The sequence below is a fragment of the Gobius niger genome (assembly GCF_951799975.1).
Source record: "Gobius niger genome assembly, chromosome: 21".
NCBI classification, from domain to species: domain Eukaryota; kingdom Metazoa; phylum Chordata; class Actinopteri; order Gobiiformes; family Gobiidae; genus Gobius; species Gobius niger.
The window spans coordinates 11,577,412-11,594,284 of record NC_136872.1 but is presented as its reverse complement, the minus strand read 5'-3'; the positions used below and the strand labels follow the sequence as shown (position 1 = coordinate 11,594,284).

The 16,873-nt window shown below is 41.1% G+C and overlaps 1 protein-coding gene across 1 annotated transcript; it reads right to left on the bottom strand.

The window, feature by feature from the left end:
* Positions 1–1,264: 1,264 nt before the first annotated feature.
* acap1 (ArfGAP with coiled-coil, ankyrin repeat and PH domains 1) lies at positions 1,265–15,873 on the bottom strand. The gene is made up of 23 exons (XM_079579805.1): positions 15,356–15,873; positions 11,759–11,816; positions 10,308–10,427; positions 9,167–9,220; positions 8,959–9,017; positions 8,672–8,855; positions 8,217–8,261; positions 8,044–8,139; positions 6,610–6,684; positions 6,420–6,532; positions 6,280–6,331; positions 5,958–6,058; positions 5,699–5,810; positions 5,271–5,482; positions 5,086–5,155; positions 4,898–4,992; positions 3,913–4,109; positions 3,714–3,761; positions 3,452–3,627; positions 3,272–3,381; positions 2,487–2,597; positions 2,340–2,401; positions 1,265–1,553 (listed from the first exon to the last, which is right to left on the bottom strand). The coding sequence occupies exons 1-23, from the start codon at positions 15,406–15,408 to the stop codon at positions 1,456–1,458; spliced, it is 2,301 nt and encodes a 766-aa protein (XP_079435931.1). The 5' UTR covers positions 15,409–15,873; the 3' UTR covers positions 1,265–1,455.
* Between the last annotated feature and the right edge of the window lie 1,000 nt (positions 15,874–16,873).

Here is a 16,873-nt window from a genome sequence, read left to right as displayed (position 1 = left end):
GACTGCATTGCAACTTCACTGTATAGCCTGGGACACCCTGGTACCCACTCACGGTAAAGTCACAGTCATGTCTTAGGAGAGGTGAGCAGCTGTCAGCAAAAGCACATGTTTGTTTGTGCATTTATGTTTATTGATGTTTATGATATTTTTCAAAGAAAATATCTGTCATAAAATAAATACTTGTTTTTCAATTTTATTTATTGGGTGAAATTGTACGCGGTGTGCCTTTAAAGAGGGGGTATTATGCTTTTTTCAATCACATAGCACCAGTCTATATCACACTACAATGATGACCAAACCTTCTGTTGGTCTGTAAATGCAGTAAATTAGAATAACTGCCTTGTATAAAATTACTCTCTCAAAATGGCTGTAGCGAATGTCTTGAAATAGGCCTCTGTCTCTTTAAGAACCTCTGACCCTTTCCGACACTTCCCCCCCACACGCTGTCTGTGGCATCAGTGGGGAGGGGGTTCTGCTGAGGGGCAGTGGTTGGTTACTCAGCTGGTGACGAAAGGTCGGAGGCCATCAGAGTTTTTACAGATTACTCAAAAATACGTGAACTTGCCTAGGCAACACTTTTTTAATGAGGGAATGACATAATAACATGATATAAAGCTTGAAAAAGTCGATTTTGCATAATACCCCCCTTTAATATACGCTGGTTGCAGACGGCTGTTTTGTACATGTTTGGAGTTTGTACTTAGGTAAACCATAAATCACATTGGTCATTTTGTACAACAGAGACAGTTTGATGTGGCATTCTTCAATGGTGAAGAATGTTATAAATAAATGAGATGTATTTGCAATGCATTGGCAGTCAGTAAAAGAATAAATGCACTTTTACAGGATTCAGAGATGTTTACTTCTCTGTTAAATAGTTTAATAGAAAACATCTAGTATTCTTCACATAAACTTTTATTTAAATGTTTGGTGATGATAATAGTAGAACCCATGTTTATTGATTGTACACTGTTACAGTGCCCTCTGCTGGGTACTGTAGCTTTTGATTTTAAGTCGCATGTAAATGCATGTAAATCAGTGTAATGTTTATTTTCCTTGTAACAGCACCTCATACAAAGTATAAATGCCAAAAAACATATGTACACAGCTTTTACAAATAATTCAGGGAGCAATAAAAAAAAAAATACTTTTTGTCTTAAGAAATACAAAACTTTCAGAATTGACTTTGCTATAAGATGTATTAGGTTTATGCAGGAAATGCGTGAGCCATGGTTTTGCCCTCTACACTGAGACAACTCATGTCAAAGCCAGTGCAGTGTTTCCAATTGGAAACAATAGCTCTGCACTGACGCGCCTGCACAAAGAATTCACTGTTTGTTACACTCTGCCTTTTCTGAAGTCAACACCAGCTGAGCTATGACTGGACAAGTGTCTCTGAGCCTATGAAAGTGCAGTTACTCTGCTACACTTAAGGTCAGGTAAAATAATACGATGTTAGAATCTGGGGTCAGCGCTGCGTCTTTTCAGCTTCTCTGGGTTGTTTGAGGCCATGTGCGAAAAGTCCCTGAAGATGTCCTGGTACGTGTCATCACCTGAAAAAGACGAGCAAAATTATTGCTCCTTGACTTAGTTTTAAAGCAGTAAACAACATTTAACATATAAAGCCCAAAACGTGTTTCATTTTTCCAAAGCGCATTTGGGTTGAAGCCCTGAAGCGAAAAGCATGCAGTTCATAAGGCGCGTGCACTTTACCTCTTAGTGGCAGTAGGTGGCAGTGCAGAGGCCGTTTGGACATCTCAGGCAGAGGGCACAAAGACACAATGATAACACAAAGCACAACAACAAACACTGGCCAGCAGCTTTTGTCTTTAAGCACAAAAAGCATGACATTTGGATCACTTTATGAGGGAGCCTAAGAACTCACAAAAGACTTTGCAGTGCGCGGAAAACACCAAAACAATACAACACAAACATACCCTGGTAGCCTTAAGCTTCAGGGCAACAACACATCAGTTTGGCTGATAAACAATATATCAGATACCAGTACCAGTCGCTATTCACAGAATAGAACTGTAGGTTGTCCATTAAAATGTAGCTTACAACCCACATTGAACTTACAGCATAAATGTGGAATAATCCCTATATCCATGAGGATGTGCGGGTTTTAAAGTGCTGTGTTTATCCAAAGTGCAAAGGTCCTGTTTGTTGTGCTTCTTTGGAAAAAAGCGGTGTATTGTTAAAATAATCCTAATCATTTTGTCCCCCATGTGCCCAGCCGCTTATATGGTTCTTAAGAGCTTGAAGGTTCTTCCTTGTGTTTCCCAGACCACCTCCTGACCCACTCAGGACCCCCCCGGATCCTGTCCCTGTGGATTGACCTGTGTGTCCAAACGCTTCGTCCATCTCGCGCATCTCCTTGTTCATTTTGGCAATCCGCAGCCTGAAAAACAAGGACAGAAAAGCTGCCGTTAAGAATAGACTTTAAAGTAATGGAGAAATCACTACCTTTCATGAAATGTACTCACAGCGTGACGATGTCGGCGTTGGCATTGTCCACAGCGATGGTTATGGGGTCTTTCTGGTTTTTGTCTTTTGCATTGTAGTCTGCACCACGCTTCAAGAAAAGACAAACCAACCTGAGGGAAGAAACATCACTTAAATCACACACAAAAATAACACAGAGCTTCTTAAACATACATATAACTAAAACCAAATGTGTTGAGTTTGCTGCTTCCTATTGTGCAGTCACTTGCGTAACTGCAGATGCATTTCTTGTTACCAAAGGTGGAAGAAGTACTGAAATTTACTCAAGTAAAAGTATAAAAGTATGCATTGTAAAATGTACTTTATAAGTAAAAAGTAAAAGTATTGAAGAGTTTAATGTGCAGGATTTGTTTAATAATTTGAATGAAACCAGGTCTAAATGAGTAAACCACTAACTCAGGGCAAAAACAGGAACTAAACCAGGTCTAAACCTGGACTAAACCAGGTCATCATAAAGAGGTCACTTTGAAAATAGAATACTTTTACTTTTAACCCAGTTTAAAAATGCAGTGGAGTTGAAAGTACAGATACAGGCTCTAAAATGTAGTGAAGTAAAAGTAAAAAATATTCATCATAAAATTTACTCAAGTAAAGTAAAAGCACCTATAATTTGTACTTTTTACTTACTTACTTTCCACCACTTCTTGTTACACATCATACTATGCTTGGGACTGGTATAGCATTTACAGTCTTGACTCTATTTTTAATCCTGAAGTTTTTTTCTACTTTGTCAAAGTATTAGTATTAACACTCGAATGGGACAGACCCTGTGTGTCCTAAGATGGTCCCGTGATGAAGAGGCCCTCTTCCATTGCTGTCTGCCTGGTTCACATTGGCTCCATTTTGCAGGAGAAACTCACATGCTGCTAGTGCATTCTAAAAAAAAAAGACATAAAAATATATATATATTTGCTAAATCAAATCATTTCGGATGAATAGCTCTTACAGCAGAAACAGCCTGTATTAGAGGCGTGCCGCTCTCCTCCGCAGTGTTCACCCAGTTGACATTTGCTCCGTGCGCCAAAGCGTCGGCCATCACGGGAAAGTTCTGCAGCGCTGCGGCCCGGTACAGGAGCGCCCCGGGGTGAAGAGCGCTCAGATCCTCCTCTTCATCCTCCGCATCTGCTCATAAATGATGCCTAATAGGTCTCATTTGACATAAACGCTTAAACATGCTGATCTTGGAACGCTGTCTTTCGTTTCCTTACCTTTCTGAAAGACTATGTTGTTCTTTTGGAGGTCACTGGCGGTTATCCCTGGATACAATAAGAGACGTATGTTGCGTGAGGAAAAGTTACTGCTCGATCCACAAACATAAACTGATGAAGACCCTAAGGCTTATCCATCAGTGCGTGTCAGTCACTAGTTTTCCATTTGCAGTTCTTCGCTCCATGTGTGCTTGTTTACCTGTGAGCCGGGGCAGGGTGGCTCGGTGGTTGGGCTTGGGTTTGAGCGGGGGTTTTGGTCCCGATCGGTCTGCTGTGGTAGCTCGGTTCCTCCTGGCGCTGGAGCGTCTCAGGAGGGTGTTCCTTCCTGTCTCCGGCAGCTTATGGATGAACTTCTTCTCGACGTACTTAGACTTGATCCAGGACTCTTTGTCTCCTCTGAGCAGCGACAACGACAGAAAAATGCAGCATGTATTAGCGCAGATCAAGAGCCAGCTTTCATTAATCATTATTGCTTTCTATTCTATTCTTTCTATTCTTCTTAAATGCATTACAAGTTAAGGTGAGGTTAAAGGGATATTTCAGGATTTTGACATAGGGCCTCATTTCCTAGTTATCCACAGTGTTGTTGATTTCTGGAGATAAATATATATTTTTTATTCATGCAGTCCTTATATTTGAAGTTTAGTGGTGCTAGGCTAGTGCTAGGCTAGTGCTAGGCTAGTGCATGTCTATGGTAACTAGTAGCCTGCATTAAAAACCTCTTCAAAATCATGGGCCAGTCCTCCAAACGTTGCCATATCTGAATTGTATAAAAGCTCCTTTGTGAATTCCACATGTAGTAATGCCGGCTGCAACAAACTACTGTAGATCCGGTAACCTAGCACTAGCCTAGCACAACTCTTCAAATATTCACTGCATGAATAAAAAATGAGAAAATATCCCTTTAAGATGGTTCTCAACAGGTGTAAGACCTGCCTTCAACATATCATGACGCTCCAAATATGCCATTAGTACTTTTGTCCTTTTTTGTATATTTAACACAAAGACCATCAACCCACTGAAACATGACTTGGATTAGATAGAATAAATATCTTTGTCTGAAATGGATATATTTTGGAAGCAACTGCTAACTAGTATTAGCATCTGATCTTAGTCAAATTGATTGATCCTTTTGTGCTATTTATAAGTCGGCTCCTTAACAGTTAATGGAGACATATTCGTACCTAGGGCTTGAAGACTGTGGCTTCTTGATGGTAATTTCATCAATCCGTGCTTCATAGATCCGGTTGATTACTGTGTTACCTAATTCACACATCAACTACAGAAAGGAAGAACATTATATTGGGTTACTGATTCTTCCTGATGCAAATACATGATCGATGTCACTGATACAGAGATAAAGCGTTATTACCTTGATAAGCTCAGGTTCCCAGGAGTCAAGTGTGAGAGAACGGACTTTAGAGAAATGGACCCCGAGGCTCCTGGGAGAAGAAAATTATATTCTATAAGTTCCAAAGACCTTCAATTATTTAAATTTCTTTAGTCTTTCATTTCTATTGGTGACGCATAATAATGTAAGAATACTTTGTACTGTACCTGTGTATCCCTGAGCACACGATACACAGCGTGATGCCCAGATTGATGGAGGCCCACTCGGGACCGGCCTCTCCGCAGTCACAGCACTGCCTGTTCCCCGGGATGGCCTGCACCTCCTCCAACGCCTTGCAGCCGCTGTCCTCCTGCTCTGTCCCGCTGCCCCTGCCCTCGCTGCCCAAACTGCTCATCGACACCGAACTGCAGCGCTGTCTCTGAGCATGCAAACGTAAACAAATGAGACGCGGGCTGTCATGTTAGTGGATGTAAATGAGTTCAATGAAGGTAACTGTTGTTGTCAGTATCCACCTATTTTACGCTAGCTTTATTTGAAATCATTTACGCTTGAAATGGCCCGTTTGAGTCATGTGGGGTGAAGCTGTGGGTGATATTTTAGCACTTTGCATGTGAATTGCGACTGAAGGACTCACGGGGCTGTGCGTGTCCTCTCGTCTCTCCTGAAAGGCCGAGGCGATGCTATTTTGGACAGCGCTGATCCAGGCCTGCTGCTGCCGCTCCGAATCAGCCTGCAACAAGCAGCTCCTACGCAAAAACACACACAAACACACCAGTCAATGTTTCACCTCTCGCCATAAACAGCGCACGCATTTCCTTCAATGCACCAGATCTGATAAAGTCACTGCACAATATTTCTGTCTATGTGTTTGACGTGTACAAAACACCACGCACTTTGACGGGGAGACCACTTCAAAGCAGAAGCGCCTCTCATTTTCGGCGCTGGGTTTCACTGTGCAGAGTCTCAGGTCTTCAACCACGACTGTAGGCTGCTCCTGAAAAATAATAAAAGCAAAAGTAGTGATATGGTTGGCATTTAAATTTACAGCACAGTAATAGAATGGTACATGGATTGAAATTGCATTTTGCAGCCCTGCTTCCAAGTTACTGCTCGAAAAAGAAGCTGGCATAGGAATAGTGGAAGGAACAGTGAAAATATAGTAATATAGGCCTAATGACAGACTGAGAAGGAAATAATGAAGTTAATTGAGGATACCTTGAATTTCTTCTGATACACCAGCTGATTCTTCTGAATAGAAAACCAGCGCCTAAAGTTTAACACAAAACGGTTAATCTTTAGCGTTGCAGATTTAGCAAACAGCTGCTGCGTGTGGAGCTAAACTGGGTCAGCGTTACCTGCTCCAGGTCTTGAAGGCGTTGCTGGCTCTCTTATAGAGGTAGCCCTCCATTGCTATGCCATTAGCTGCATCTGCATTGAAATCCATTATGGAGTCGTCATAGGACACATCCTGCAGATTATTTCAAATGTTGAACTAGTCCTTCAACAAAGACATCAGTGATCGAATGAGTTTAATGAGAAAATCACCTTTTTCTTGATCGCAGCGTGCCTTTGTTCCATGTCCCTCTTTTCTCTGGCAGAATTCAGGACAAACTGTGTGTACTGCACAGAACAGAAACTCAAATCATGAGCAACACTATTAGAAATACACACTACAAAGTTAAAATAGTGCAAATTCTCAATCATTAAGGTGGTCTAAGTCTATTCAACTGCCAGTGCCCAGTAGTTTTCACTTAGACGATAGAAATCTATAATAGTGCAAGTAGTAATTAACAAATTTGCAACATTAAAGTGATGGACATTGTTCTTGTGAGTAATCTGAGCTTCAGCAAATCAACTACATGTCAAGACCTTTAAAGAGCTTGAATAATTACATTTAGGAACTTTCGCACCTCAAGACACATACATTTCATGAAAAATTGTAATATTTCTAAAATCATGACCAGATATTATCCTCAACCTGATAATATTGTATTAGAAATTAGAGCAGAAGCAAAGCCACCTACAGTGATCAATTAACCTCATTATAAACAATTTCATTTACTTATAAAGTCCCATTCCCAAAAAGGGAAATGTCTATTCCAAAACAGAGCTTAGAATGTCTTATTTTGACTCCATTTGTCTCATCTCTGAACTGTCTATTAGTTTTAAGAGCATCTTAATTGATGTTTTCATTCAGGATGTTGTAATGTTGAGTTATCAAATCCTCCACATACATGGATTGATTTTGTCACAGTAACAGTCTGCTTTACTCACTGCATTATTCATTAGACACTGCATTATTCAGCAGGTTGGGCGTCAGCTAAGATCCTAGTAATGACCTGCCCAGGAAACAAGACTGGGAAGTTTTAAAACTAAATTCATTTCCTGTCTCTATTCTCAACTGTGACCCAGAGAAACTGCTCAGCTCATCTTGAAGTACCCCCCATTCATATTTATAGGAAAACCTGTGCCCCATTGTGTGTCTATTGAGCGTATTTTTTGCTTACGAGCACAAGCACAAGACAGTGGAGGCACACACTCGCTGACACACTGAGACTGTCAGTCATGTGAAATATTTCCTGTTGTTGCAAACGTTTTCCTGCCACAGATGACAGCGTGATGTCATCTGCTCTGCTCCTCTGCCAGAAAGAAATACGGGGCACTTTCTCCTGATCTATTCAATGTTACAACTTGCGCAATCTTGTTTTTAGCAATGCAGCTTGGTACGGTTACGTGTTTGTTTGATCTTATCTCGATTTCAATTGCTGTTTGTTTTATCTTTCTTTACTTTAAAGGGGCATTTGAAAGGGGGTGAATATGTAAAGGCAAACTCACAACACAAAGGCCAAGAAAGCTCCCTGCATGTGTTACCACTAAGCCATCGTGCAGCACAAGAAATGAATTCACATTGCAGCCAAAAGTAGTTCATCGAAGCGGCTAAAAGATTGATGTCGCAACCATTTGACAAACCAGCGTTACCTCGTCGGAGAGTTTCTGCCGATACTCATCCAGCTCGGAGAGAGACTGGTGGCCGTACTGGAAGAACTGGGCCTGCGCGTCCATTAAAGACAGCATCTAACAAAACACACAAAATACAGTAGGAACATTTAATTGCAAAACCAGTGATTTGGGCTCTGCCAGCATGAACTTACTGCCATGAGGATTTCTGTCTTCCTCTTGGCCTCTATGACGTTTATCTGAAATGGAATAAAGCAGCGGTTTCAAGAGAGTGGACAGCGAGGCATTCGAGAACCACAACCACAAAACTGAAGGCAGGCCCTGGGGCAGAGCTGTTATCATTGCAAACACCACAGGCCATAAATAATTTCTGAAGTCCAGCTATATATTCTCATATAGCAAAAGTATGTTCAATGCTCAGTTTATGAGGCCACTTTGGTCTTTTTTGGGGGTGAGCAAAAGCCTGTGTACCTCTCAGTCAGATGTCAGACCACGTTGATTCTGATTGAAACATTGCGGTTCCTTGCGATATCACAGTTACATTCCGACACCAAATATCATCAAAGATCATTTGTAGATAGAGCATCCTGAGACTAAACTATCGGGATTGTAGTGATTGTAGTTTTGTGGGTCACCCTCTCTCCCTCACCTCCAGGACATAGTCAAGAGCCTCTGATCGAAACATTCGGCGAGCGTTGAGCAAAGCGTTGCTCGCCTCCTCCACTTCGTGCTGCTTCCCTCGAGGAGCCTGCGCATTCTTCGCTTGCGCCCCCTCCAGGCACTCGCTGCGGCGTTCGAACTCTTTACGCACGTCCTTGAAATGCCGAACATCTCTGTGAAACACACCAAAAGAAAGTCATGGTAAAAATAATCTATATTTCGCTGCAGCAACACTGCATTACACATTAATTACAACACAGAGGTTCAGTAACTTACTCCTTTACAAAGGTCTGAAGCTTGGATTTGACCGACTTCTGTGTGGTATCGATCACTTCCTAAAACAGATAAAGAGAAGAAGAGTCAAAAACCACATTATGACAAGCTGCTGGTGATGAGCATCTTGTCCGCCATATTGAAAAAGGTGACAGGACTCAAAAAGGCCACGGCAGGACTGATAAACAGAAAGAAACTGAACGGCTCTCACCCCGTAGGCGTCGACAATGTCAGACAGCCTCTTGGAAAATGTATCCAGACATTCCTGCAAAGAAGATAAGAAGATTCAAACAGCAAGACAGGTGTACAGTATTTTAATGGAGCTACTGTGCTTAGATTTACGATAGAATAGAAAAACACAACAACAAAATACTATGAAATAAAAATACGCTATATATGGATTACTACATGTCCATGCATTGTGGAGTTTGGGGGTGATATTACGGCAAAAAATAAATCAAGATTTTTCTTTCCTCATACTGATTAATTTTCAATTCAATTTTCTTCACATCAAAAACAAATGAAAAATGTATGAGATGGTTTATGGTATTGAAAACTGTCTTCAAAAGGTCTTTTGTTATAGATGCCTGGTAGGTCCTGGGACAACACAAAAGCGAATTCCTTGGTAGCCCCCAAATACATGACTCAAAATGACTGGTTTCTTTAATGGGATGCATTAACACATATTTTTCCCCAGTTCTGCGCTGTTCAGGATGAGGAGTAATGCACCATCGGTACTGCGCCGGTATTGTTGTAAACTGTGTACTGGAAGCCCCATAAGTTTGAAAGGCATCCAGCTCTAATGGTTAAGATAGACAACCTCAGCTTAAAGGTGCATTATGCAACTTCTTATGTGGAAAAAAAAGTTTATGTATGTGTGTATTTGACATTGTAGTGACCCAGCGGCTGTATAAGTGGTCAGCATGGCACTTTCACTTTTGATCACAGTTGCCTCTACCACAATTGTTTTGTAGGTTTTCTGGTCCGTGGTGAAAACCTTCCAAACAATTGATCCTGGAGCGTCTTAAAAAACACTGTGATGGAAAGTAAAGGTGCCATGATGACCACTCATACAGCCGCTGGGTCACTACAAGGTCAATTACGTACAAATATCAACTCTTTTTTTCACATAAAAAGTCAACAAATGTATCACTGCTGATACTGCCACACACTTAACTGTAGATCACAAAGCACCACGCTGATATTTGAGACTGAACATATATTTAATAATGACTTGATTAAGATCCAGCTAACCCCTCTGCCTTGGATGGGAATAATCCGTGCGACGATGACAGAAAGCCGAGTCACAGATAAGGTATAAATAGCTGGAGGCAGATATGTGGTTCGCTGACCTCCATGAGACTGTCCCGTGAGCAGTTCGGTCCCAGCTCACGCAGCCCGTTGATGAAGCTCTTGCTGCTCTGACAGTACACCTTCCCCGCCTCCAGCATGGCATGGCACTGCTTTACCAACTGCAACAGCACACAATCAAAAACATATGATTCAGCCTTATTATGTGAACAATGGGCTAGTGTTTGAAACGTTATTCTACTGCCTTTTGGGGGTAAGGTCATAAATATGCAAAGTGTTTTAACAACTATTCAAAAAAAATCACTTTATTGACCAGATATGGATAAACATGTACAAGCCAAACATTGACTTACTTACTAAAAACATCTTTTACATCACGTTTACAAGCGGATCTATAATGCCACACACTGCCAATTGATACATCAGTGAGCCCACACAGCAGTGACTTTGGGTTGCCAGATCCAACCCCTATTTCCAGAGGGAGATAACCTAAATATCTGGCAGGCTAAGTCAGCTCTCGCTTATACCTGTAATGCCATTTTAAAGCAGTGAGTGTGCACGCTTCATACTTTAAGCCACTCGTCTCGTTTAGTCAACAAAAAGTATAAGTCGTGACTTGCATGTGAAGATGTAGTGTTTCCCTGGGACGTCTAAATGTCTCTGATCTGTTAATCCTCCACAGTCTGACAGAGGGTGTGGATGTCTCAAACTCGCCTTCAAACATAAAACGAGATGTGTTTTCTGTTTTTACGATCTGTGGCTGTTCGCCGGAAGAGAACAAACCAGACAGCAACCTCTGAAGAATTTTGTGACACTGGGTTTGCACACGTCTGTGACTGTAGACGTACAGTAAAGGGTTTGTTTATGCCAGATTCTCTTTCAGTGAATGGGATACACTCAGTTTGATCCTTCAGAGCCTTAAATGTTCTTTATTTAAATAGTTGTCACCATAAGAGAATCATGAAGTGCTTTACTTTTTCCCAAATGCAGTATTCTAAATCTTATTCTTGTGCTGCATAGTATAGTAATTTTCTTGTTTAACTAGTCATGCCAGAGGGGCAGACGCATAAAGAAAATTAAATTTGCCCCTAGGCCCTAAACCCAGTTCGTCCAGTTCGTAGTAAATCTGCCTCTCACTGTCACTACGTCCTGACAGGAAATGCGAGTGAGAGATTATTTGTTCGCTCTATTTAAGGAAGAGAAACATGACTTGAATATTTTTTAACAATCATAAGTAGTAGTAGTTCTCTTTGCAGACAACCGTAAACATATTTCTATTGTAGATCATACAATGCCAGTGTCTGTAATAGGGAAGCACCACCTTGTAGCTACTTCCTACTCACGGTCAAGTGTAAAATTCCAACAACCAAAAAACAAAAAATTAAACAACATTTCCATCCCGTACCCACTCAGAAGGTACATGTGAGGCACTGGTTCCAGCCGGGGCAGTGTGTGTGTGTTAATGGGGGCTCGGGTAGGTGGGCACTCTCACCTTTTCTAAGCGAGTTTCCAGGTCACTCACGTCATTTTGGACCACTTCGATTTCAGCTCTGCAAAGGGCATACAAGGTGTTAGTGCCTGCATAGAAACTGATACAACTGTCATATTCTACAAAAATATTGGTATGATGTTAATAATGCCATAAAGCACATTTTTCACACTAACATTCCCCTTGACTTTAAAACTGGGTTATAAGACCCAAGCAATGCAAACATTAAACAGGTATCTCTGGAACATTCTCTTGGCTGCAGCTAAAAAAGCTGTTACAAAAAAGTGGAGAGAACAGAGAGAACCAAGATTGGGACCATATAATTGGGACCACATAATGATGGGCATATACAAAATGGAAAAGATAACTTTCACAGTGAACCTAAAGATGGATCTATTTGTTAAACACTGGGATAAGTGGGAAAAATATGCTAAACAATATATGCCTGAAATTACATAAACTATCATCTGCTTTTAGTTGACCAGAGTGCTACAGACTGATATGAAAGCCTTTGTTCTCATTTTATTTTTTATCTTTATTTTATTTTATTCTTGAATTAACCCCATCCGGATAGTGATATGCTACTTCTGCTTACTCTCTGGGTGTTCAGTGGTTACATTTTGTTTTTGCTCTGTGCTTTTCTCTTTATTTTATTTATTTATTTATTTTAAAGGGGATGGAGACAAAACAGATAATGTCCTTGAATATATTTTCCATTATGTTAAAAAAAAAATATGATTGTAGATTCACTATTTGGCAAACCTGTAATGTATCGTCTCATATCTCTTAATAAAAACATAATTGAAAAAAATAAAAACTGATACAGGAAATGATTGATGCAACAAAAAAGACAAGGTATCAACATTTCTCATCTGTTTTCATTTTCTATGTGCACATGTCATGCTTTTTACGAGTTTGCACTGTTGTAACACATTGATCTGGTATTTTACCCATCTACCCAGGCTTCACTGCCATGTGTCAGTCAGATGGAAAACCCCAGTGATTCATGATATATTGTGGCTTCTTTGTGATATGGATATTGCGTCACCCAACATGGCAATGAGAATATTTTGGCAAAATGTGCAGCCCTAATTCACACTTGCAAATGATTCTACGCTGATGATCCAAGGCCAGTGAGGGCTATAATAAGACTTCACTACAAAGTTATTGTTACACACCTCATCATCAGCTTAAGTGTGAACGCCATTACACGTCTGGAACTCTGACCTCGCCAGGGTTCATTTCAATGCACCTCTTATGAGTCCTGAAACTTTAATCTGTTGCGTGTACGAGATGTTTATCACGAGTGGATGCTCATTGCTGATTTGTTTGAGTCGGGTTGACGTGGATATTGTTTCCACTCTCTCACATCTTGTACCAGCAGCAGCAGTTTGAGTTTGTGGTTTCCGCAGCCTTCCACCAACAGTACAGAGAGAGAGAGAGACTACGGAGACAAGGAGGGGGACAGAGGGGCCGAACAAGGGGCCTACACAGACAGTAGCTGCGTGAGATGTTTAGGGTCATGTCCTTTTGCGATCAGGCGAGATCAGCACACAAGCAAACGAAAAGATTAAAAAAGCTACTGGGTTAATGGACAAACTTACTTCATCCTTTTTTTCATTAGAGGTTTCGTAAGCACCTTTAGCACTGGGATTTCTCATTTTTGGGGACTTGTTGGCACTGGCAACATCCCACCCGTTTTGTGTTTGCTATGATTGTGGCAAAGGTTTTCCAAATGTAATTATAACCTTGTCCAGATGACTTGAGAGCTAATGCATTGTTACAAAAAGCACATCTTTGTTTAGATGAAATCGTCCCTGTAATAATCATTTCCCTGGAGCCAAGGCCATATTTGTTCTGGGTGTGTTATTGGTCAATACCTGCTCTTCCCCCACCCCTTTGTCAAAATACAAAAAAATATATAACTTTATTTGATGAATACTGAGTAGTTTTTGATATAATGGGAAAATGGGTAGTGTGTTTTGGTGTGTGTTTTGGATTAGTTCTGGCCTTGCTTGTACAAACGTTAACTGTCAGTGTTGCATTTCACTCTTACTGCCTGCATACTCTTGAGCTGGGTCGCGGTTTCCCCACAGAAACGCTTACTTCCTGCCTCCTCTGCCGATCACCTCTGCATATCTCGCCTCACTTCCTGTTCCCCTCGTATCCTAGCAACAGGAGGCAGTGCAATCTTGTCCCAAACTGTCTGTCAGCGGAGGACGTTTATCTATTAATGCGTCGTCTTTTAGGATAGGGCTCCTTCCTCGCATTCTTGACAGGGGCAACTCATCACAGCAGCGGCAGCAAGTCACATTTTCCACCTCTTTCTCAGACGCGTAAAGCATGAGGCTTCTTCTCAGGGTGAAAATATGCCAAGTCGGCCGGAGCAGAAAGAAGGCACTGGCTGACGACTGTACTATGCAGGCACACCCAGCCAAACCTAACTCCAACACTCTCGAGAGCCTCTTGCAAAACCTATCATAGCAACACTTCCCCTTTGATTACTACAGATGCAGAATGTGTGGATACAAACACACTGAAGGGCTGACACAATGACAGCTCCATTTGAAGCAATAAACCTCAAAGAGTGATGATAGTAAAACAGCCTGTTGATCAACTAAGTGGTTTTGGTCAATGCTTCAGAAGTGTATGTTTGTTTTATGTAGGCATTTGATTATTTATTGCACATTTCATTAATCAAATATTCACAGTTTCATGATCATGGTGAAGTGACAGCTTATAACCGTTATCTCTTCAGCCCCTCGCTCGGCCAAGGCTTGATAAGTCACATTTTAGATACATTTTCTTTGGTGCTGAACATTTAGGAAAGATTCTGCAAACTTTTAGGTTGATAAAGTAGGGTATAAGGGCAAAATTTAAATATTGTTTGTTGAAATAGGATAATAAGACAAGCCTTTTTGACGCATAAGTCGCTCTTTGCTGCTTATGTCTCATAAAAGTACCTCATCACGTGAAAAGATTGGAGACTCCTGTCCTGGCTCACAATATGTAGTTAATACAAGTGCTGTGTCTTTCAGGTCGTGTGTGTGCTCAGATACAGAAGTGTGTTTGGCCAAAACATATGATGCGATTAATTTTGTTTTTGATTATTGACGGCCCTAGTTTTATGGCAAATTCATCCCAATGCACAGCCCCACTCCAATTATCATGTGCCACAAAGTGTGCAGTGATTTGTATTGATTGCAGTCTTGATCTTTATCCAGCCAAAAACAACAAACCCTTATGTAACTCCTAAGGCTGAATTTTGTTATGGTTTCATTGAGCTTTTGTATGTAGTAATCAACATACAATAGGATTTGGCATTGTTTATTTCACACACAACATTCAGTTTGTGTGTGATATTTCAGCCAAGGTTGAAAAATGTGGGTGACGATGAGCCTTTGGAGTCAACAAAATTGCACCTCTTTTATAATGCAGTTAGTAATGGCCCAAGCCTTCTATGTACACTTTTTTTTTTTGAAACATGTAAGTTAAACTGCAACAGAAGGGAAGAAAAACATAACCCTTACAGTGCATAGCTTTTTTTTTTTTGCGTGATGAGATTGTGTTTGTTTTTTTAATCGCAGGTGCAACACTTACCTAAAGCGTGGAGAGTCTTTCAAACACTCCTCAAAGTCCAGCTTCACGGTCATCTTTTAGCTGTAAAGGTCGCGCACTATTCTGAATCTTAACACTGTTGAATTAAGCTGTTATAACTCTCCACTGTGGCACTGTGTCATTCTTTCCACAAGAAGACTATAATTTGAATTCCGCCGGTCCAAAGTTGATCCAAAGTTGGCCTCTTTTACGCGCGTCTTCATCCACTGGTATCCAGATCTTCAAAAAAAAAAACTGCTATCAGTCCGTATCAGTCCAAACAGTAGGTACCTGCCGCTTCATCCGCATTATTTTCCCTTTGCGCAGATAATAGCCAGATAAACTTTCACGTGACTTTGATCGTAGCCGGGGTTTTAAGGAAGTTTAAAGGCGTCCTCTGAGGAAACTGATGTTCGACTTTTCCCCAAAAAGCAGAGCGCACTTCGTCCCCGGGATGTCTCCTCGCAGGGTGCCGACTGAAGAAGTGTTTCTGTTCTGTCTCACACGCAAAAAAAAGAAGGTCCAACCCCCTAAAAGTTGCATCTCTATTTCCGGGTTGCTCTCTCGTGGTACTTTGCGCTTTGCGGTTGGAAATCAGTTTTTGAAGTCGGGCTTTCTTATCAGAACTTTGACTAAAGCATGACTAAAATCCATACCCAGAAAAACACATTTTATCAACCGTGCCATTTCTTTTCATCTGACATCATAGTGATACTCCGGGCTGTCTCGTTTTGGGTCATTAATTCCGTTTCAGTGAAGGCAAAGCTGAACTGGGTGTGTATTCTTGTCTGACAACCTTAGTTTTGTTGCTGGTGAGGTGACAAAAACACAAGGGCCCGTGTGTAAAACAACCCTCATGCCCATTTACTGGCCTCAAAAGGCAAAACAAAGCCCTTTCAGCGCGTTGGGCAACTTTAAGTGAGAGATCCGCACTTTGTCATCATCACACAAACACTCACAGGCTGCGGTTCAGCGACATGTGTAATTACTGCGGCTCAACTGGCTTTGGAGGGAGGGAGGCTACTGTGCTGCTGCTGCTGCTGTACAGTGAGAACCTGAAATAGTTTAAAAGCCGAACAAATATAGATCCTTTAAAAAACTGACCGGTTTCTCTTGGAACTGTAAATTAAAATTGACAAGTTTTTAGCCTTCTTAGAGTAGTCTAAAAAAACAACAACTTTGGGTTTGATCCGAATAATTAAAGCTATTATGTTTCACTTTACTTAGACATAATCATTATTTGTGTATGGGGGGCTTTAGGCCAATCTGTCACCTCCTGGTGGTCGTTTGCTGACACTGCCTGGTTTATCATTAAATCCGTCTATAATCTCCGTGTTTTGATGACACAGTAAAGCGGACGTAAAACCAACAGTGATTGACCTACTATGTAGCATGCTGCGTGCAACATTGACCTAAATGTGATACCCCTTACACTGACTTATGTGCACTCCTGGAGCACTGGACTAATATGTTAATGCATCTTCCTTTGTGTGATTGATACATTTTCATAACTGTCACAGA